The sequence below is a fragment of the Rhinatrema bivittatum genome, chromosome 19 (genome assembly GCF_901001135.1).
Source record: "Rhinatrema bivittatum chromosome 19, aRhiBiv1.1, whole genome shotgun sequence".
Taxonomy (NCBI): domain Eukaryota; kingdom Metazoa; phylum Chordata; class Amphibia; order Gymnophiona; family Rhinatrematidae; genus Rhinatrema; species Rhinatrema bivittatum.
In genome coordinates this window covers 23,276,209-23,299,301 of record NC_042633.1, presented here as the reverse complement: position 1 = coordinate 23,299,301, position 23,093 = coordinate 23,276,209, and the positions used below count along the sequence as shown (strand labels likewise).

Genomic DNA, 23,093 nt, shown 5'->3' with positions numbered 1-23,093 from the left:
TCAAATTTCAGTTGTCTTCATACTTCCATATTCTCTGGAATTAAAACAAGCCCCAGATGGGGCACTTGTGTGGCCTCTTCCCATGTGCTGTTGCCAGGGCCAGCTTGCTTGGTTTTTGGGAGGGGCTGGCCAATTCATCAGGGCCACCCCTGGTTGAAGTCGCATGATGTTCCCAGGCTGGCATTTCTTGTCACTAACGCAGCTTCAGGGCACCTGGCATTTGCTGGGCCCCAGTATATCTGAAGGCAGCATGGTACAAGACAGGCAGAGCAGATAAAGCAAGCGCCCCCCCCCCAGACCTTAGCAGTGAGTGGGAATGCAAAACAACCCTCATCTTACAAAGCTGCAGTGTGCTGATCTTGTTTCACATGGCCCACAGGGTGGCTGGAGCATGGGTGATAGATCAGAATGTGGTAGGGGGGGGGGGGGGGGCTGGACTGTCTCTCCTTATCAGCTACAGAAGTGGCAGCAAAATTGAGCTGGCTGCAGAGAAAGGGTTGCACTGCCTTTAGTAAATCCTACCTGAACGCAGGTCTGTCCAATCCTAGAACGGGACGTGGTGGTCCCTGCTCTTAGGCTAACCTCAATCGGTTGCTTCACATGACCCTGACATGGGGATGCAGATCCACAAAAGACACACTGAGCTCTACCAAAATATTAGCCACCAAGGAATAGACAGAGCCTTTGGAAACTGTGTAATCCCCCAAAATCTTTATTTTGTACAAATATCTGCAAACAGCAGCAACCTCCATCCCCCCCTCCCCCCCAAATGCCTGTTCAATCCTCCTCTTCTTCATCTGCCCCACCGGCACCGCCTTGGCCCTTCTTGGCATTCTTGCGCTTCACGCGGCCGGGCCGTCCACCTCCATAGGGTGAGCGCAGGGAGAAGTCGATGTGCTTCTGGGAGTCCAGGCGCACAATGAAAGACGGGATGTTCACCACCTGCTTCCGGACGCTGCAAGGGAGAGAGAGCGAGCAGGCTCAGAGTGTGCAAGGTGCTGCATCCCCCCATACCCTCTGAACATGAAATAACCTGAGGTCTATGCTCCATGTCCTCATTTCAACCCACTGAGCTACAGCACACAGAGCAGAAATAGCTGGGACTGTCCCCAGGCTCCTCCCCTTCCACCCAGAGAAGCAGACGAATCAGTGCCATTGCAGAGCACGTACGCAGACCACTTTTCTCCCCTGAGCAGCAAAGAAACCTCACCCTCCTTTCCTTCCACCAGGGTGGCACTTACAAAAGGTCCCGTGTTACTTGAGGTCCCCCTCTGGCTTTACACTCTGCACGCCCAGTCAGACCCATTCACAAGGTATACAGCCAGGGCTGAATTGACCTTGCTGACTTTGTTAACTCCACCCTCGCTAAGGCGGGGGATTCCACAGTCCGAGTGGTGCTGATTCAGTCGAAGATAGCCCTGCATGGGGATTGGGCCTCAGTTTCCCCTCACCTGGATCAGGGAGCACTATGTAAAACACCAAAGGCAAAACTTTAGGAACAACCAGAACAGCAGGGGGGGTGGGGGTGTCAGGTGAGCCCAAGTAGAGAAAATGCACAATTTTCTTTTTTCACTTTACTCAACCTGAACCTAGCCACAGTAGTTACTGGGTCTGTCCCATAGCTCTCTCAGAACAGATGCAGGTGAAGGCAAAGTCCCTCCCAATCCCCTTTCATAAGCTCAAGCCCTGCAGAATACTCCTCCACATCTGCCTTCCTCCCCGATCAGACATGATCTGTGATTGGAGTCTGTGGCACTTGGAAATGGCCATTCTGGTCCCCAGGGTATTGCTCTTTAAAATGGAATTGGTGTCACTGGTCGTTTCAGGCTGAGGGACCTTCCTGTTGTGAGAAGGTTAACAACCTGCTGATCTGGGCTTGCGGAGAACTGGAGAGAGAGAAACAGTGTGCCATCTGCAGCCCCTCATTACGTAGCTGTGCCTAAAGTTTGTATTTTCTGCCTCCGTCTGCTGGTAGGGATGATCCCATTATTCCATTTCATCACAAGAGGCCAGAATCAGATCCTTAGATCTGAAGAGAACAGAGCCCAACCTTTCTGCACATTCAGTAACTACTCTTGTGTCTCCATTCCCACTTTAAAAACACCTTGCTGAAAGCAGCAGTATCTAGATGTATCAAGGAGCAGCCCAGTTGTTACAGATGCAGGCTAAAAACCAGGGAAGTCAAGGTTCAAATCCTACCAATGCTCCCTGTGACTCCAGGAATGTCACTTCACCCTCCACTGCCTCAGGTAGAAGCTTTGATTGTAAGCTCTCTGGGGACAGGGAAATGCCCACTGTACCTGAATGTAACTTGCCTTGAGCTACCATGGAAAAGCTTAAGAAATCCAAAATAAAAAAAAAAGAAAGGACACATTCAGGATTTTCAGTCTGGATTTGGACTTCATAGGGAGAGATTAAGAGGTTGTCTTCATGAACAGTGACATTACCATAACAGATCTGAGGCAAAGTAATGCCAATTTCTCTGCAGAGATTTTAAAAGCTTGGGCTGTCATGAAGATGCAGTTGCACTTTCTGGTGCGGGTGAGGTTCCTTCTAATCATGACGTGCTTTCTGAAGGGCCCACCCATGCCCGGTATTAATAAAATGCCCCAGGTTACACTGTTCCTAGCCCACCTACCGGATGTGCCTCTGGCGAATCAGCACCCGGGCATGGTGGATGGACTTGGCCAAGCCCAGCTTAAAGACCTGGGTCTGCAAGCGGCGCTCTAGGAAATCCTCGATCTTCAGGCCCAAGATGTAATCCAGCTTCATCTTGCCCTCGTCCAGCACGCCAATGCGCACTAACCTTCTCAGGAGGGCATTACCTGTAAGAGGGGAGGAGAGCAAGGATGACGAGCAGACATATCAAAATAATTCAGGGGCAATTGTCTGCAAGTAGCAGTCTTCACACTGCCTGAGAGAGGGTCTGTGCTGTCTATTCTCATAGGATGCCAGTCACACCCCTTCTCATTACATCAGAACATTACAATCAGGCGATTTAAATTAAAATTGGTATCAAACTTTAAGCAAGAAAACAGGACAGACATTTCCAACAGCTCTATGGGCACTCCAGAAAGCTCTGTGCATTTCTAAGAGATGCCAGTGACAGAGTGCAAGCTCTGAAAGCAGCAGACTCATGCCCTTCCCCCGCTCTAGTTTTTAACCTGCTGCCTGTGCTTGGAAAAGGCCGCTGATGTCACGAGCTGGAGAAAACATGCTCGACATACAGTATATGTAGTTATGGTAACTGGCACACCCCCTTACCTTCAAAGAGACGTTTGGCATCCTTCTCATCCAGGGTCAGCAGCTCCCGGGCAGCTTTGCGAATCTTGGCCAGGGTGAATTTCACCCGCCACACCTCACGCTTGTTCCGCAGCCCATATTCACCTGGAGAGATGTAATGCCATTAACAGAGAAAACTTGGAAGAGAAATAAACCCAGGCATTTAATATTCAAAGGTTGCTTCTATTGCCAGCACTCGCTACCTCATTCATGTCACTTAGAATCCATGCCAATGTCAGTAGCTAGCAAGTCTGGTTCTCCAGGGCCACAAACCCACCTGGTTTTCAGGATATCAATGCAGACATGCTCACTTTATTTAGAAACTTTTATATACCGGTATTAGTGGGGACATCATACCGGTTCACATTAACTGAAGGCTTGGAAAATACATTTCAACAGGGAAAAATATAAAACTGGGCGGGGGGCCAGATGCATTGTTTCTGCCAGCCAGCACATTAAGGGGCATCCTTGAAACCACCACTCTGTGCTCTCTGGGGCAGGGACCCATTATAGATACTGAAACAATAATGGTAATAATCCCAATCAGAAAGGCCAAGATGATAGAGGGCCCAGGAGAGAACTCACCAATCAGCTTCAGCTCCTGGTCCAAACGAGACTTCTCAAAGGGACGGCGCGGGGTTACATATGTCTTGCGGCACACCCAGCTTCGGGCCACGGGCATCCTGGACTACTGGGCTGGGGGGTAAAGAGCATCACCTGATCAGCTGGAGGCCTCGCAGAAGCCACTTCATCCTGCCCATCCTGGTGTTTGCCCAACACATGCAGGGAGATGTATTTTATACTGTTCGTAAAGGACTTGGGAGACCCAGAACTACATTTCCCTGCATGCACTTGAGGGGGGAGGGAACATGGCCTGGTTCAGCATCACCTCTTGACCTGTGGAAGGTGACTCGAGAAACCAGCCCCAGCTCTCAGAGAAGTCCACCATGAATACTTTGGTTACTGTTGCCTCCCCACCCCAAAGAGGATGACTCTGAATTCCACCAGAATCACATGTTCCAGCATGCACTGGAGCAGGGGGGAAGCACATGCCTTTACACAGTCACAATGAAAGGAAAATTGGTTCTTACCTGCTAATTTTCATTCCTGGAATACCACAGATCAGTCCAGACAAGTGGGTTTTGCATCCCTACCAGAGTAGATGGAGGCAGAGAATAAAAACTTTTCAGACAGTACTACATAACCAAGGGTGCCACTTGCAGTCCCACAGTATTGACCTGTACCCAAGCCAAGATGAATACCCGCAAATATTAACCGAACTCCCCTTCCAGGGCGAGCAGGGAAAAAGGTTGGACCCTCCAAATTGGAGCCCTCACATCAAAGGAAACTGAAAACTTAAATTCTACACTTTTACAATATTTTTTATCTGCCCCTTCCTACCTTCAAGGCAGGGTACAAAAAAAACAATTAAAAGTTGAAACCACCAAATAAAATGAAGTCGAAATGAAAATAAGTGGACAATAACGATAAGACAAGGCAAAATATGCTCTCAGATGGAACTAAAGCATTAAACTGGGAAAATCCAGTTCTAGTGTATTAAGCGGAGTATGCCTGTTGAAATAAGTGAGTTTTTAGGGCTTAAATTTAGACTCTAATTAGTCTAATTTCCTTTGGAAGAGTATCCCGGAGGAAAGGGCCAGCAAAGGAAAACCACCATGAATATAGAGTATTCTTGACTCGAGGATATTAGTGTTTTAGTTGGGGGATAAATTTTCAAAGTGGCTGCAATCCATGGGGAATTAATATTACGGAGCAGAGTGTGAACAATGACAGCCAATTTGTATTGGATCCAGTATGAAATTGGTAGCCAATGAAGGATTGTAAGACTGGGGTTATGCGACTACATATAGGGATGCCCGTTAAGAGTAACTGTAGAATTTTGGATAATTTGAAGAGGACAAGTTATATAAGATGGGAGGCCTAGAAAAATAGAGTTGCAGTAGTCAAGGCTGGAAGCAAGGAAAGAGTATAAAACAGTGAAATTATTAGGGTCTAATAAAGGCTTCAAGTGACAAAACATTTTGTGAAAGGAAGATTGGGTTAAGGTTTTAATATGACCCTGCACTGAAAGAGAATTTTTGATATGGAGATGTTTTGATTATCAAAGACAATTCTATATAGACACCAAGACTGTGGACTTTTGATATGGAGATGTTTTGATTATCAAAGACAATTCTTTCTAGGATACATGAAAGCAGAAATCGGGCCAGGATCACAATTTCAGTTTTTGCGACATTAAGGGCAAGTTTGTTCTGACTGAGCCAACCATGGATGGTAGGAAAAGCAGCAATGATAAATTCTTCTGTAAATGCCCATGATGCTTTTTGTGTGTGGGGGGGGGGGGGGGGGAAAGAAGAAAGAAGTAATGTCATCAGCATATAACTTATAGCAGGGATGGTACCCTCCAGTCCTCGAGGGCTGCAAACAGGCCAGATTTTCAGGAGATCCACAATGAATATGCACGAGAAAGATCTGCATGCACTGCCTCCATTGGATGCAAATCTTTCTCATGCGTGCTCATTGTGGATATCCTGAAAACCTGGCCTGTTTGTGGCCCTCAAGGACTGGAGGGCACCATCCCTGACTTATAGCATACCCCAAGGCTGGAGAGAAGATGACAATGGAGTAAAATAGATGTTAAGTGCTGCTGATAAAGCAAAGCCTTGGGGTACATCCAGAACAAAGGTCTTTCAAAACTAATGGGGATGAGCTTCTGGACTGATATGGGGTATGCCAGGAACAAGAATTAGCAGGTAAGAACCAACTTTCCTTTCCTGTTCATGCCCCAGATCAGTCTAGACAAGTGGGGTGTACTCAAGCTCCCCTACACTGGGCAGGAACCCGAAATACCTGCTTGCAACACACCTTCCCAACCGTAGCCTCTTCTGGCACCCAAACATCCAATCAGTAATGTTTGGTAAAGGTGTGAAGCGAAGACCATGTCACTGCATGACAGATTTCCTGCAGCGATACTAGCTGGCACTCCTCCTAGACTAGAGGGTGCACACAATCCCTCAAGAACCTTCAGAGATATCAAAAAGATAGTCTCTTTCAATCATCCCACAACTGTGGCCTTAGAGGTCTTACTTCCTTTCCTTACACCACTAAACAAGACAAAAATATGTAACCGTTGAAAACAGTGATCTTAAGATAATGAAAAAGAGTCTGATGAACATCCAATAAGTGAAGGTCCCTTGTATGTGGCATCTCTGCCATCAAATGCTGGAATGCAGGAAGCTCCACCATCTGGTTGAAATGAAAGGAGACTACCTTCAGTAAAAAGGAAGGTACCGTATGCAATGAAACCCCGTCGTCCATAATCTGCAAAGGATCTCTACACAATGCTTAAAGCTCAAAAATAGTCTGCCTCCTCTCAAAAGCCAAGCCATGCCATAAGACAAAAAAGCACCACCCATATAACCCAGGGTGCCACCTGCGATCCTTCAGTATTTTCTCTGACTCCAGCAAATGAGAGGCATACCCTGCAGTCCTGATCCTGATTTTTCCTTGGGGGTTCTGCCCCATCAGGTTTGGAAAAAAAAAAGGACAGAATAATTTAATAAAGAATATATAGCTTTTTTTTTTCCAGTGACTATATCTTCTACCACGAAGTAAATGGAGTAGCGCCCACGCCGCAGCTGCCCCACGGGCACCAGAACTATGGCCCCTAGATCTTGCAGGCGTTGCAGGGTGACCTGTACCGCGACGCGCTTCTGGCTGTACGCGCAAGGGGACACTATGTAATGGTCCCTGACTGGCCGTGCAAAATCTAAGGCGTAGCCGTGCTCTATTATGTCTAGGACCCATTGATCGGACGTCAGTTGGACCCACGCCTCCCGGAAGAGAGACAACCGCCCCCCGATCTTTGGAACGGAAGGGTGGGCCGGCCGCACTTCATTGGGTAGTCTTGGAGCCCCCATGGGCCTGGGGGGCACCATTTCTGGCTGGGCAACGGCCCCGAAAGGACTGATTCCAAGAAGACCGGAAGCGACAATTCCCCTGAGGAAAGGCACTCTTAGACCGGAATCTATCCTCCGGCAACCGGTGAACCTTGTTCTCACTCAGAGACTTAATCAGATCGTCCAACTGTTGCCCGAAGAGGAGCTTCCCCTTAAATGGTAAGGAACTCAGCTGCGCTTTTGAAGAGGTATCTGCTGCCCAGTGCCTGAGCCATAGGAGCCTGCGGGCCGAAACCGCTGAGACCATCGTCCGGGCCGACGTCCGCAGGAGATCATACAGGGCGTCAGCGCCGTACGTGCCGTACACAACCGCCACTTCCAGCCGACTAGCTCGCTCTGCTGCCGCACCAGACAGGTCGGACTCAGCCTGCCAATCCTGAACCCATCGGAGACAAGCCCTTTGGGCGAAGCTGGTACACATAGCTGCCCTGACCCCAAAAATTCTCTTAAGTTGCAGCTCCAGTTTACGATCCTGCAGGTCTCTCAAGGCTGTACCCCCTGTTACCGGAATAGTGGTCCTTTTGGTAACCGCGGCAACTGCGGAATCAATCTTGGGAAGCCTGAGGAGCTCCAACGCGTCCTCCGGGAGCGGGTACAATTTCTCCATCGCTCGGCCGACCTTTAAACCTAGCTCCGGATTGTCCCATTCCTTATACAATAAGTCCGTGACCGACCAGTGAAAGGGGTCCATAGATCCAAACCTGGAATCCTCAGGGGGGACTTCAATAGCGAGCTCCTCTAGAATGACCGGTATCAGCAGCCCTAGCTCATCTCTTCGAAACAGGCGCACCACCTTGGGATCAGCCTTCCGTCACCTGGACCGCCCCTGGCTTGGCCGGCTGAGGGTGAAGCTCAGGATCCTCTTCCTGTCCGTCGCCCGCCGGTATCGGGGGCGCTGGATCGTCATCCAATGAGTCCGATTGAGAAGACTCCGTCAGCTTCTCCAGAGAACGGAGAGGACGCTTCGGCTTGGGGGCATCCGCCCCCTCCGACTGCCTGGACCGTTTCCATGAAGAAGACTCCCGGGGCAACTTGGAGTGCGACCTCCGCCCAGATCTGAAAGCCTTGAAGAACTTGCGCATCATGTCCACAAAGTGGGAGAACGAAGAAGAATCATCCGACTCCAGATCCTCATCTGAGGAAACCCCGGTTGGAGCTATCGGCCCCACGCTCCCACCAGGAGCAGCCGGCCTCGGGGAGAGCGGAGGAGGAGAAGACCCATCAGCCAGCGCATCCAGCGCTGTCTTTTCCTGGTCCCGGAAGGTTGCTAACAGAGCCTCCGAACCAGCACTGAGCTGGAATGGAGCCGGGTCTTTTTCCCTAAAATCAGGCCTCCAGGGCTCCCGACGCGATCTGGAGCCTTGCCCAGGCTCCTTTCCAAGCAAATCCCGGGAGGAGCCCTCTCCCCCGGAGAGACAGGCCGTGCAGAACCCAGCACGGGAAATCCACGCGCACACTGCCACAGGCAGAGCAGGCCGCACCACGCGGCATAGCCCCGGGCTCGATTTGTTGAGTACCTGAAAAAAGAACAGCGGAGTTCGGTGCGATTTCCCGGTAAGTAGGCCGCACCACACGGCAAATCCCCGGGCTCGATTTTTTGCATGCCTGAAAAAAGAACCGCAGCGTTCAGTGCGATTTCCCAGCCCCCCCCCCCCCCCCGGGCCCAAAAAACGGCAAAAAAATGGTAAAAAAGCGGCAAAAACACCCGGCCAACTGAGGCCCTAACTCCAGGCAAGTTTTAAAAAAATGGAAAACTTTACCTTTAACTGAAGAAAACGGCAGGCTGGACGAGGATGAGTGGCCGAGACCCCCGGCATCACCCCGAACCATGGCAGAAGTAGGGTCCCCAACCCTGTGCTCTGCAGCCTCTAATACCAGGGGGGGATGGTCCCACCAGGACCTGACAACCCCCTGGGAGGTTTGACACTGAACTGCCTTTTTTTTTTTTTTAACTAAAGGAACCCTACCAAGATCCCTAACCTGAAGAAAACAGCAGCACTAAGCTAAGAATAGCAAGAACCAAATCCCTAACTTAGTACCACCGAGAGACACCAGGCTTTGCACCTCCACCATCTGCTGGAGACAGAAGAATACTGGCAGACACTAGGTGGCACCTCAGGGGTATAGGACAGAGTCCGCAAAGTCTTCTTCTGTCTCCATCTGCTGGTGGGGAGGCAAAACCCAGCTGTCCGGGACTGATCCGGGTACGTACAGGGAACCCTTTGTTTCCTTCTTTTTAAAGGAAAGGGGTACACTTTCCCTAGGTCCCACGGCCAGGAGAGGAGCTCAGAGGGACCGAGAGAACCAGGACCCCTGGATGCTTCAGGCCGAGACAGACCAGGGATAACCAACCCCCTCACTCACCCTGCTCTACCCAAAGGATGGCCCATGAAGGACCCTAACACCTCAGAGCGCAAATCTTCCTTGCTGCAAACTGCTACCTACTTATTTTTTTCAAATATCAGAATGCGGGTTGTGCACCGCTCCCATCTGCTGAAAACAGAGAGACTGCAGGTGGCACTCCGTTATGCAGCAATACATTTAAACGTTTTTATTCTCTGCCTCATCTGCTGGTAGGACATCAACACCCAATTGCTTGGACTAATATGGGGTACGAACAGGGACCGCCATTTTTGTCACGCGCCCAGGCTCCACAATCCCCGCTCCCTCCACCACCACCAACCGTCTCTTGCTATCTCGTGCCTACAAAGGGGCCCACGAGCACACGCTCTTATGTCACAAGCCAACGGCCCGCGAGCCTCACGCGCTCTCCAGTCCCCTCAGCACGCCACGCAGCTAGCTCGCGCCTCACCTCTCCAGCCACGAGCACAAGGAAGAAAAAGGAGATAATGACGCCTGCGCCAGCTCTCTTATCGCCTTCCGGGCCCCGCCTCAGCCAATCCAGAGGAGGGAAGAGGAAGTTCCCGCCCGACCTGGGAGGTGCCGCTTTGCCACTTGACCAATCATCACGGAGTACGGAGAACTAGTTAGGACCAATCACCGGAGCCCGTCACAGCGACCCACGGAAAGAGTCGCTGAACCTTACGTAAGTTTGCTCCTGACATGAACGAAACGTAACTTGTGGCATCGTTGCCTCTCTTCGCCGGAGCCTGGTAGCTTTTGTTTGCATTTTTTTTAATATTCCCCGAGGGATTCATGAAAATAGACTGGTCCTCAGCTAGCCAATGGAGATCAGATCAGGCTGGAACTAGGGCTGGGTTTACGTCACTTCCGGTTTCACGCCCTCCTCTTTTTTGCCCTGTGATTGGTTACTTGGGTGGAAGCTCCGACAGACACGTAGCTCCCACGCAGGGAGACAAGGTGAAGCTGCCCTGGTTGTACTACAATGCATTCAGGGAAATGTAGTCCTCCATAGGGAAATCATAAGAACCTAGCAATATTTAATCGGGTCTGGATCAGCTCGTCCTTGACATGGAGTTATTAGGTAACCCGGTTCGTGTGCGATACGCTTAGTGTCGCCACCTGACCAGGATGATCTACCGTGTTTCCCCGAAAGTAAGACAGCGTCTTACTTTCTTTTTACCCCAAAAAGTCCCACTATGTCTTACTTTCAGGGTATGTCTTATATTGGAAAAAACCTGTAAGACATCCCCCGAAAGTACATGTCACATGTGACTGCCTTGAGCGCCGAAAGCAGCCCCCACCGGCAGCCCCCAGCGCCGAATCGCAGGGGTCGCACAGGCGCTGTGGGCCTGTGCGCGCATTCATTCACTGCCGGTGGGGGCTGCCGGGGGCTGCCGAGGCAGCCCCCACCGGCAGTGAATGAATGCGCGCCTGTGCGACCCGGCCTAGATGTAACACGCGACCACCCGCCGCCCGCCGGCCGTCTCGAACTAACGCGCGTCCACCCGCCCCCCCCGGAAACAAGCGCCCACCCGCCCGCGGCCTAGATTTAACACGCGACCACCCGTCTCCCGCCGCCGGCCGCCTGGACCCACGCGGCCCTCCGACAGGTATTTAAAAAATTTTATTTTTTTTTGAACACTACGTCTTACTTTCGGGGGATGTCTTACATTAGCCGACCCCCCTAAAATTCCCACTACGTCTTACTATCAGGGGTGTCTTACTATCGGGGAAACACCGTAGGCCTGGTTTTGCTCCGTTTTAGTTAGGGACCGGTAGTTTCAATCCTGGTAGGTGACATCAGACCTACAAGTCCCTGCATGCAATGGAGCAAAACTTGGCCTAGATCAGTCTCTCTAGCCTGACCTGGGTGAGTGGGTGCCCCCCACACCCCAGGCTGTGTTCATCTCTTGCCCGTTCAGGTGTAGCGAACGTCAAGGCTATTCCCGGACCTGGTGATGCGGGCTGCAGTCATGCTCTCTTTAAATTTATGTATTTATTTGTTGAGTTTTATATACCATCATTTGGTAGAGCCATCATAACGGTTTACAAAAATATACATTTTTCTTAGCAGTTGTGCAACAATAAAAACCAATTTAAACAATATCAGAAAATGCTCTGCTTTCTCCTGAACCCAGGCTTTCTTTCCTCGGAGACTTGGGGGGGGGGGGGGGGGTCAGGGTCTTAGTGCCCCCCCCCCCCCTACCCTAGGTTCAAAACAATAAAAAAATATGCACATTACAAAATATGATAAAGAAAAATCGGATCGAAAGGGAAAGGAGACCTAGGAATAAGCTCCAAAGCGGAAGTAAGGGAGCCACTTATGAGATTATTTAGTGCAATAAAATGGCATCGGGGGTTAGTAAAAGGGCGAATGCCCCGGGTATGTGGTCACGGAGCCATCCCGTACCATGCCCAGAGCAGAGGCAGCCGCAGGGAGGCGAACGGAATGTTGTAATCCGGAGACGAGGCCGGCTTCCCTGAGCCAGTCAGAACGCGGCGGGACGAGCCGCTGTCCAATCCCCTGCTCCGGGGAGGGCGGAGAGCGTGCGGGCATTGTGACGTAATGCGGAAGTGATTCGGGCAGCCTTCCACCACCCCAAGTTCCCTTCCCCTTGTGCAGCCCCCATGCGATCCTGTTGTAATGCGACCATGAGCAGCTTGAATGCGGATTAAAGAGCCGGGGCCGCCTTTCCTTGGTGGACTACAAAGACGAGGTAAGGGGCTGCGTGGGGCTTGGATTTGCCTGCCGCGCTGCTTCCATTTCAGCTCGCTTTGAGACCAGCGCCCCCCCACTTGCGGGTACGCTGCCATGTGCTGATCTGGTTTTCCCTCTGGCAGGCAGCGCTTGCACCTGTCTTTAATTCAAGGCTGGTGGTTTTGCGAAGGCTGTGTCTGCATGTTGCGTCTTGGTGCCCACATCTGTCTTTACCAGGCCCGGATTAGCACTTAATATTCTGGCTCAAGTCCGTTATTAAAAAAAAAAAAAAAAAGCAGATCTTAGGCATTCTTGGGCTTGTCGTTCTCTCTTTTGAGTGAAACTAAAAAGCCCAGAATGCACTTGACGCGACACCTAGGTTGAAATGCTGCCCCATCTCTTCCTTCAAAGGAGGACAGCGATCAAACAGTAGCTTTTTGTTCAAATGTTATATTCCAATAAGGTGAAGAAACATGGAAAGTTATTTTCTCAGTTATATGGTATATGCGCCTTGTTTGGTTGCGGAGACACGGTAAATCTTCAAGAAGCTTCAGCACAGGAACCTGCCTTTTTGCAGCAAAGGTTTCGTGCCAACCTCTCCCCACCCCCTGTGCCTGCTGCATTCCAAGTGCCTGGGCCATGTCTGCCAGCTCCTGGGTGCTGCAGAGATCTGAGCTTTTCTTTTGCTCTTCTCCCTGCAGTGAGAAAACCATGTCTGTGGACGAGCTGATGTACCTGGCCATCCTGATGTGCTCCATACCCGTTGGATTTTTCTTCAAGAAATCAGGTCAGTGCTGGGTGGCAAAAGTGTTCTGGCTGTCATTTGATCCTGCCTGGAGGTTCTTGCCCCTTCTCCATCTCCTCTGGGCTTGCATGAAGTGCGGTGGTGCAGCCTCATGTGGCCATCACTCCTGGCTGCAGCGCATTATGGGACACGTGTGTAGAACAGAACTGCGGTCCATTGCATTTAATGGAAACGGATTGGGGCACGCTTGCTCGCTGAGCCACGGCGAGGAGGTTAGCCTTTGGAAGCCATAGAAATAAACCGTACAATCATGATTTAATCCTTGATATCACGCTAAGAGTGTCTGTAGGAAACCCAAGTTGGAAGTGGGGAGGGCATCCGTTGCATTCCGTGTGCTTGTTTTTTTTTTTTGCTTTCCCCAGGCCCCCGCACGAAGCAGCTGGGAGGGGCAGCCCTGGGGTCCCTGCTCGTGCTGCTGACCTGCCACATTCACAGCGTGCACTCTGTGGTCACCATCTTCGGCACCTGGCTGATTCTAAAGGTCAAGCCCAGGTAAGGCCCACTTTCTTCACCTCGGCTCCCTTGTCATCGTCCCCCCCCCCAGGGAAGGGATGTGGTAACTGTCAGATGAATCTGGCCCTGTGCAGAGCGGATGGCTTTCTCTTGCAGATCCGGTCACTTCCTTGTATTGGGATGGAGCTTTGGCTATCTGCTCTTCTTCCGCACAGTCACGTATTTAGGACTGCCGCCTCCCACCCCCTTCACCAATGCTGTCCAGCTTCTTTTGACTCTGAAGGTAAGTGATGACCCCCATCCTGCTAACACCCTCCATCCCATAGTGACCTCCCTCAGATCCAACCCCCCCCCCCCCACGCCTCACTGGATCTTCCATCTCATAGAGACCTCCATCCCATACTGTCTTCCCCCCAACGAATATTCCATCCCATCATAACCTCCATCAGGGTTCTCCATCTCAGTGTCCATGTCCCCTCCCCCATCAGATCATCCATCCCATAGTGACCTCCTCCTAAGCACTCTGTCCCATAGCGACCTACTGCAGAACTCTCCATCCCACAATGGCCCTCCCTTCTCCTCTGACTTAGGTATCTCCCACATTTGGACCAATTTGTCTGTCTCTTGTCACCTGGCTTCCACCACCCCCCTCGTTTGCCTGCTCTGACTTTCCCCTTTGTTACTGATCCTGTCTGACTGTCCTGCTTCCCCTTTGCTGCTGCAGATGGTGAGTTTGGCTAACGAAATGCAGGAATACTACAAGTTGAAGAGACAGGACATGTCATCCTTCCGTAAGCACTCTGCAGTCGGCGTGATTACTGGCATCCCCGGCCTCAGGGACATCTTCTGCTACAGCTACTGTTACGTGGGCCTTATGACAGGTAAAATGTAGCTAAAAACCTTATTATGTATCCCCCCATCCCATCAGTGCTGCAGTGCAGGCGATGGGCGAGGACATGTATCCCTCGGGAAGCATGTTAGGCGGAATCCAGAGTTTAGAGCAAAGAACTGCTAGTCTAGTGAAATCCCAACTCATCAATAGTCACTTTATCTCCCTATGTCTTGGCTCCAATCCCCGGCTCTGAAGCTGACTCTCTGTGTGTGTCCCTGGGGGGAGTCACTTTATCTCCCTGTGCCTCAGCTCTAATCCCCGGCTCTGTCCCTGACTCTCCTTTGAAAGTCCGTGTAAGGACTGGGGTAGAAAGCATGGGACTAGCACAGGGGATCTCCGAGGAGGGTGAGAGGGCCGGATCGGCCATTGGGGCTTTCTCTGCTATCCCGTGTTTCTGCACCCTGCCCACCCCTCCCCGGTCTCCCTCCCTTTTTAACACGCGTGTCCTGTGTGTGTGTGGGGGATCTACTCTTCTGCAGGTCCCTTCTTCCGCTATAAGACGTACCACGACTGGCTGCAGCAGCTGGACCCGCCCATCATCCCCAGCTGGCGTCCCCTGCTCCTCCGCCTGCGGCCCGTCCCCGTCTTCGGCGGCCTCTTCCTCCTGGTGTCGCACTTCTTTCCGCTGGCCTACGTGCAGATGGACGAGTTCTACGAGCAGCCCTTCCTCTACCGCCTCTTCTACATGGTGCCCACGTTTTTCGTCTTCCGCATGCGGTTCTACGTGGCCTGGATCTTCGCCGAGTGCAGCTGCATGGCGGCGGCTTTCGGGGCCTACCCCGCCGTGGCCAAGTCACGCCCCGGCGGCGGGCCCACCGTGGAGTACGCAAACGCTGAGAGGTGAGCCATCGGAGACCTTTTTCTCTTTCCTGTCTTATGTCTCCTTTTCTCCCTCCCCCCTGCCTCGTCCACAAGAGCATGAGAGCCGCCACGCTGGGTCAGGCTCGATGGTCCACCAACCCCGGCCTCCTCCCTCTGACAATGGCCAATCCGGGGCATTTGGAAGCTCCCGGCGGATCCCAACGGAGATGTGATGAACCCTGGGAACGTGTCCAAACCTTTTCCACAGGCCGCTACGCTAACTTTGACCACAAATTCCACAAAATGTAGAAAAACCTTCTTAAAGTTGTTTTGAATCTGTCATTTAGTTTCATGCAGTGTCCACGCCACTTATGACTTTACATGCAGTACTTCTCTCAAGTCCCCTCTCCGCCGTCTCTTTTCCAGGCTGAAGACCCCTGGCCTGCGTAGCCTCTCATCATAGGGGGGATGCTCCATACCCTTTATCCTTTCTGTCGCCTTCCTCTGCTCCTTTTCTAGTGCCGCTGTGAGATGGGGGCGACCAGAACTGCCCACTATCCCCACAGTGCAAGCGCACCATGGAGCGATACAGAGACAATATAATATTTTCCATTGTATTCTCCGTTCCTTTCCCGATCCTTCCTAGCATTTTATGATCTGAGCCAAAGATTTCAACATATCGTCCACTGGGAAGTCACTACCCAAGGTCCTTTTCCTGGGTGGTGACTCCCAAGACAGAGCCCAGCACTGTGCACCTGTAGTTGGGGTTATTTTGCCCTCTGTGCATCACTTTGCACTTTTAAGAAGAACATAAGAACCTGCCATACTGGGTCAGACCAAAGGTCCCATCAAGCCCAGTATCCTGTGTCCAACAGTGGCCAAACCAAGTCACAAGTACCTGGCAGGATCCCAAGGGGTAGAGAGATTCCAAGCTCCTTATCCCAAGAATAAGCAGTGGATTTCTGCAACTCTCACTTCATTATTATTAATGGATGTTTCCTCCAGGAACTTGTTCACACTTTTTTTTTAATAAATGCAGCTACACTACTAGCTTTCACCACATCTGCTGGCAATGAATTCCAGAGCTTAAGAGGAATTTTTTTTACTCTGCATAATTATTAGTTTTAAAAGTATAACCTAGTAACTTCATTGCGTCCCGTAGTCGCTGAACTCTTTGAAAGAGTAAACAACCGATTTAATGTTCACTTGTTCCACACCACTCATTATTTTATAGACCTCTATCCTATCCCGCCTCAGCTGTCTCTTCTCCAAGCTGATCAGCCCTAACCTCTTTAGCCTTTCCCTCATAGGGATCGTTCCATCCCCTTTATCATTTTGGTTGCCCTTCTCTGTACCTTTTCTAATTCTGCTCTGTCTCTCTTGAGATGTGGGGACCAGAACTGCACACAATATTCATATAAAAATATAAAACTGCATACAATATTGTTATATTGTAACTTCAAGTTATCTCTGCACTTGTTTATGTTCTGTTATTTCGTTCACACCCCCTATGTTATATGTAAACCGGCATGATGTGGTTTCTAACCACGAATGCCGGTATAGAAAAACCCTAAATAAATAAATAAATAAAATATTCAAGACGAGGTTGCACCATGGCGCGATGACAGAATATCATGCCTCTGTTTTATTCTCCATTCCTTTATCTCTTGAATTCTGATCAGTCCTCGTCTCCCCCAGCCTTTCTGTAAAGAAAGATTCTCTTACATTGCTCCTCCTTTTTACCCTCTTATCCTATCAGCCCTCAATTCAGAGCCTCCTTTTCGTTAAGAGGCCCACCTCAGATATCCGTGCATATCTCCCCTTTCCTCCAGCGTGTCTAGGTTTACATCTTTAAGTCTCTTCCCCCATATCCTTTATAATGAAGACCACAGCACTAGCCATTTAGTAGCTGCCCTAGCACCTAAGTTTCGAGAATTGGATGGAGAACTCCAAATGAGGATATTCCCCCCATTAAATTTCAGCTGCCCCTCCCCCAATTCTCACAAGGACCTTCTGCAGTGTCCCACATTCTGCTGCTGTGAATGATTTTGTGTCGTCTGCAAATTATCACCTCGCTCGTCCTCCCCTTTTCCAGATCATTAATGAATGTTTATCTGCACAGGACCCTGGACCGATGCCTGTGAACCTCCCCCAGCGCCCTTGCTCCGTGTAGAAAACTGACCACTTGATCCCACCCTCTTTTGACCCGTTACCAGTCCGCGATAGGACACTATTCCCTGGCCCACGGCTTTGTAATTTCCCCGAGGACTCCCGTGCTAGGAACCTTTAGGCAGATGCCTCCTGAAAATCCAGCCACATTCTACTCCTCCTTCCCCCCTCTGTTGATGCTTCTCATTCTTTCGTGGTTAGAAAGAAGATGCCACTCTGAGGCAAGCATCTTCCCTGCCCCTCCTCCCCCCTCCATCTCTCCCCCTGCCCGGTGATTTTGTATTTATGTTTGCGAAGAGGTAGCTAAAGGGGGAAAAATAGTTCACACATACACGGTCTCCCCTCTGTCTGTTCCTTTCGCTCTTCCCTTGGCTTTCCTGGCAAGGTTTTGGAGGTGGCTGGGTGCTGAAGCTCCCTTCTCCGCTCTCTGTCCCTTGGCGCAGGTCCCCGGAGGGTGAGAGGCTGGCGCTGGAGTACGACTACGAGACGATAAGGAACATAGACTGCTACGGGACGGATTTCTGCGTGAAGGTGAAGGACGGGCTGCGCTACTGGAATATGAGTGTTCAGTGGTGGCTGGCGCAGTACATCTACAAGACCGCCCCCACCCGGTCTTACATCTTCAGGTGAGGAGAGCAGGGAGCGCCTGGTGTGAGCCAAACGAGGGAACTCCGCAGGGAATACAAACAGGAGGACCGTGGAGGCCAGGAGGAGATCACTGGAACATCCGTAGAAAGAGAGAGAGAGGGGCTGAGAGATACAGAAAGGGAATACACACTCGGGGGCTGGGACAGGCCGCAGCCCCTGTAACATCCTTAGAAAGAGAGAGAGAGAGGCTGAGAGATACAGAAAGGGAATACACACACAGGGGCTGGGACAGGCCGCAGCCCTTGTAACATCCTTAGAAAGAGAGAGAGAGAGAGAGGCTGAGAGATACAGAAAGGGAATACACACTCGGGGGCTGGGACAGGCCGCAGCCCCTGTAACATCCTTAGAGAGAGAGAGAGGCTGAGAGATACAGAAAGGGAATACACACACGGGGAGCTGGGACAGGCCGCAGCCCCTGTAACATCCTTAGAAAGAGAGAGAGAGAGGCTGAGAGATACAGAAAGGGAATACACACACGGGGGCTGGGACAGGCCGCAGCCCCTGTAACATCCTTAGAAAGAGAGAGAGAGAGGCTGAGAGATACAGAAAGGGAATACACACTCGGGGGCTGGGACGGGACCTCCTGGACCATCCTTATAGAGAGAGAGAGGCTGAGAGATACAGAAAGGGAATACACACTCGGGGGCTGGGACAGGCCGCAGCCCCTGTAACATCCTTAGAGAGAGAGAGAGGCTGAGAGATACAGAAAGGGAATACACACACGGGGAGCTGGGACAGGCCGCAGCCCCTGTAACATCCTTAGAAAGAGAGAGAGAGAGGCTGAGAGATACAGAAAGGGAATACACACTCGGGGGCTGGGACAGGCCGCAGCCCCTGTAACATCCTTAGAAAGAGAGAGAGAGAGAGGCTGAGAGATACAGAAAGGGAATACACACACAGGGGCTGGGGACAGGCCGCAGCCCCTGTAACATCCTTAGAGAGAGAGAGAGAGAGGCTGAGAGATACAGAAAGGGAATACACACACGGGGGCTGGGACAGGCCGCAGCCCCTGTAACATCCTTAGAAAGAGAGAGAGAGAGGCTGAGAGATACAGAAAGGGAATACACACACGGGGGCTGGGACAGGCCGCAGCCCCTGTAACATCCTTAGAGAGAGAGAGGCTGAGAGATACAGAAAGGGAATACACACACGGGGAGCTGGGACAGGCCGCAGCTCCTGTAACATCCTTAGAAAGAGAGAGAGAGAGGCTGAGAGATACAGAAAGGGAATACACACAAGGGGCTGGGACAGACCGCAGCCCCTGTAACATCCTTAGAGAGAGAGAGGCTGAGAGATACAGAAAGGGAATACACACACAGGGGCTGGGGACAGGCCGCAGCCCCTGTAACATCCTTAGAGAGAGAGAGAGAGAGGCTGAGAGATACAGAAAGGGAATACACACACGGGGGCTGGGACAGGCCGCAGCCCCTGTAACATCCTTAGAGAGAGAGAGGCTGAGAGATACAGAAAGGGAATACACACACGGGGAGCTGGGACAGGCCGCAGCTCCTGTAGCATCCTTAGAAAGAGAGAGAGAGAGGCTGAGAGATACAGAAAGGGAATACACACACGGGGGCTGGGACAGGCCGCAGCCCCTGTAACATCCTTAGAGAGAGAGAGGCTGAGAGATACAGAAAGGGAATACACACACAGGGGCTGGGGACAGGCCGCAGCCCCTGTAACATCCTTAGAGAGAGAGAGACTGAGAGATACAGAAAGGGAATACACACTCGGGGGCTGGGACAGGCCGCAGCCCCTGTAACATCCTTAGAAAGAGAGAGAGAGAGGCTGAGAGATACAGAAAGGGAATACACACACGGGGGCTGGGACAGGCCGCAGCCCCTGTAACATCCTTAGAGAGAGAGAGGCTGAGAGATACAGAAAGGGAATACACACACAGGGGCTGGGGACAGGCCGCAGCCCCTGTAACATCCTTAGAGAGAGAGAGACTGAGAGATACAGAAAGGGAATACACACTCGGGGGCTGGGACAGGCCGCAGCCCCTGTAACATCCTTAGAAAGAGAGAGAGAGAGGCTGAGAGATACAGAAAGGGAATACACACACGGGGGCTGGGACAGGCCGCAGCCCCTGTAACATCCTTAGAGAGAGAGAGGCTGAGAGATACAGAAAGGGAATACACACACAGGGGCTGGGGACAGGCCGCAGCCCCTGTAACATCCTTAGAGAGAGAGAGACTGAGAGATACAGAAAGGGAATACACACTCGGGGGCTGGGACAGGCCGCAGCCCCTGTAACATCCTTAGAAAGAGAGAGAGAGAGGCTGAGAGATACAGAAAGGGAATACACACACGGGGGCTGGGACAGGCCGCAGCCCCTGTAACATCCTTAGAGAGAGAGAGGCTGAGAGATACAGAAAGGGAATACACACACAGGGGCTGGGGACAGGCCGCAGCCCCTGTAACATCCTTAGAGAGAGAGAGACTGAGAGATACAGAAAGGGAATACACACTCGGGGGCTGGGACAGGCCGCAGCCCCTGTAACATCCTTAGAAAGAGAGAGAGAGAGGCTGAGAGATACAGAAAGGGAATACACACACGGGGGCTGGGACAGGCCGCAGCCCCTGTAACATCCTTAGAGAGAGAGAGGCTGAGAGATACAGAAAGGGAATACACACACAGGGGCTGGGGACAGGCCGCAGCCCCTGTAACATCCTTAGAGAGAGAGAGACTGAGAGATACAGAAAGGGAATACACACTCGGGGGCTGGGACAGGCCGCAGCCCCTGTAACATCCTTAGAAAGAGAGAGAGAGAGGCTGAGAGATACAGAAAGGGAATACACACACAGGGGCTGGGGACAGGCCGCAGCCCTGTAACATCCTTAGAGAGAGAGAGACTGAGAGATACAGAAAGGGAATACACACTCGGGGGCTGGGACAGGCCGCAGCCCTTGTAACATCCTTAGAAAGAGAGAGAGAGAGAGAGGCTGAGAGATACAGAAAGGGAATACACACTCGGGGGCTGGGACAGGCCGCAGCCCCTGTAACATCCTTAGAGAGAGAGAGAGGCTGAGAGATACAGAAAGGGAATACACACACGGGGAGCTGGGACAGGCCGCAGCCCCTGTAACATCCTTAGAAAGAGAGAGAGGCTGAGAGATACAGAAAGGGAATACACACACGGGGGCTGGGACAGGCCGCAGCCCCTGTAACATCCTTAGAAAGAGAGAGAGAGAGGCTGAGAGATACAGAAAGGGAATACACACTCGGGGGCTGGGACGGGACCTCCTGGACCATCCTTATAGAGAGAGAGAGGCTGAGAGATACAGAAAGGGAATACACACTCGGGGGCTGGGACGGGACCTCCTGGACCATCCTTATAGAGAGAGTGGGGGGAGAGATATAGTAAGGGAAAGCTGCAGGGAGTGCACAGTGGGGGATGCTCTGCAAGGCTGACTCTCGAGCCCTCTTGTACATTAAATCTTTCTACTGTCCTTTGGTCAGGAATGCTTGGACCATGCTGATCAGCGCGTACTGGCACGGAATTCACCCCGGCTACTACCTCAGCTTCCTCACCATCCCTCTGTGCCTGGCGGCTGAGGGCGCCATGGAGGCGGGCCTGCGCTGCCGGCTCTCGGGCACGGGGCAGCTGGTCTTCGACTGGGTGCAGTGGTTCCTGAAGATGCGGGCCTACGATTACATGTGCATGGGCTTCGTGCAGCTCACCTTGGCTGACACGCTGCGCTACTGGAGCTCCATTTACTACTGCGTCCATCTGCTGGCAGTGGGGCTGCTGCTGACCGGCCGGGCTCTGGCCGCCGCCGCCCCCTGCAGCCCAGCCAAGGCCAGGGAGCAGGCTGGCCCGCACTCCCTGGAGAAGCAGCTTCAAGACTAAAGGCGATGGAGGCAGAGAGGGAAACGGTGCACAACAGCTACCCAGTCTTCCTGCTGCCCTCTTGGTGACCTCTGACCTTCTTTATTACTTTGTATGGGCTCCCCCAGGCCCTTGCATCTGTGCTGGACCCCGCCGGTGGCTTTCAGGTCACTTGTGCATTACTGAGGAACGGACGGTTGCCCTTGATCTATACTATTGTGTGTGCGTCTTCATTTTTCAGTGCTTCCCTTGTCAGGTGCCAGAGCTGGTGCTGTATTTTCCATTGCCTGGCCCCCTCCTCCACCCTCCTCCTTCGTGGGGAAAGGAATTACAGCCCCTTGCATCCCCGTAATCCAATGCAATGGGGCGGACGTAGCTTGGGAAAAATGCCCGGATCTGCTCCGAGCCCTGGGGGATGCTTTCTCGCCTGCCATTCTGTCAAACCAGTGGTGTCCTCTTTCCCCCCCCCACCCCCATGCCCTGAAGGCATGGGTTTGGTTGTGCGCCCGTCGCCTTTCGCCGGACCCAGCAGAACTTGTGCAGCCTCGTTTCCAGGATCCCGCAGGTCCGAGGGGTCCCCCCGCTGCTGCCTGGACGCTGGCCTCTGGAGTTTGAGGGGGGGGGAGGGTGGAGGGGGCTGCTGGTTAGTGGCTTCCAGCTCTTGCATTGTGGGATCTTAGCATCTTTGAACGCAGGCGGAGATGGAGGATGAGGCACGACGCGCCGGGAAGGGGCCCCGATGGCCTGCGTTAGAGGTGGGGGTTGGGGCGAAAATGAGGTGCAGTTGTCAACGGGAGGGGCCCTGGACATGCCTGGCATTCGGGAATTGTTTTAGAGGCTGCTCTGCCTCCCAGCTACTGGAGGAAGATTGTAGCTCAGTCCCGGCCTTGTGACACCACCGACACCCCCCCCCCCCCCCCCCCCTTGCAATGCTGTTTCCCACAGAAGTATCGGGTGCTATAAATGCTGAGGGCAAACTCCAGGTCCTGCTACAGCCTGGTCGGAAACTCTGCCGGTGGCTGGACCTGAGGAAAGTACTGAGAGAGGGTGGGGGGATGAGGGTCTTTAGGGGAAGAGAGCGGAGCCTGTGTCACCGAGCCAGGCGCGGAGGCTCGTGAAGGGCGTCATTTTATAGACGCGTTCTTTTTTTTTTTTTTTAAATAAAGTG

At 52.0% G+C, this 23,093-nt stretch overlaps 2 protein-coding genes across 3 annotated transcripts; one reads left to right on the top strand and one right to left on the bottom strand.

The window, feature by feature from the left end:
* Positions 1-689: 689 nt before the first annotated feature.
* On the bottom strand, positions 690-10,216 carry RPS9 (ribosomal protein S9). The gene is made up of 5 exons (XM_029584284.1): positions 10,075-10,216; positions 3,868-3,978; positions 3,265-3,387; positions 2,639-2,825; positions 690-955 (listed from the first exon to the last, which is right to left on the bottom strand). Exons 2-5 carry the CDS (start codon positions 3,962-3,964, stop codon positions 778-780), a joined length of 585 nt encoding a protein of 194 aa, XP_029440144.1. The 5' UTR covers positions 3,965-3,978; positions 10,075-10,216; the 3' UTR covers positions 690-777.
* Positions 10,217-10,253: 37 nt separating this feature from the next.
* On the top strand, positions 10,254-23,040 carry MBOAT7 (membrane bound O-acyltransferase domain containing 7). 2 transcript variants are annotated; one of them, XM_029584280.1, is made up of 8 exons: positions 10,254-10,308; positions 13,026-13,111; positions 13,492-13,621; positions 13,739-13,865; positions 14,307-14,463; positions 14,954-15,314; positions 17,888-18,070; positions 21,556-23,040. In XM_029584280.1, the coding sequence occupies exons 2-8, from the start codon at positions 13,036-13,038 to the stop codon at positions 21,944-21,946; spliced, it is 1,425 nt and encodes a 474-aa protein (XP_029440140.1). In that variant the 5' UTR covers positions 10,254-10,308; positions 13,026-13,035; the 3' UTR covers positions 21,947-23,040. The 2 variants fall into 2 exon arrangements, with proteins under 2 accessions (XP_029440140.1, XP_029440139.1); XM_029584279.1 differs by lacking the exon at positions 10,254-10,308 and adding an exon at positions 11,963-12,343.
* Positions 23,041-23,093: the final 53 nt, after the last annotated feature.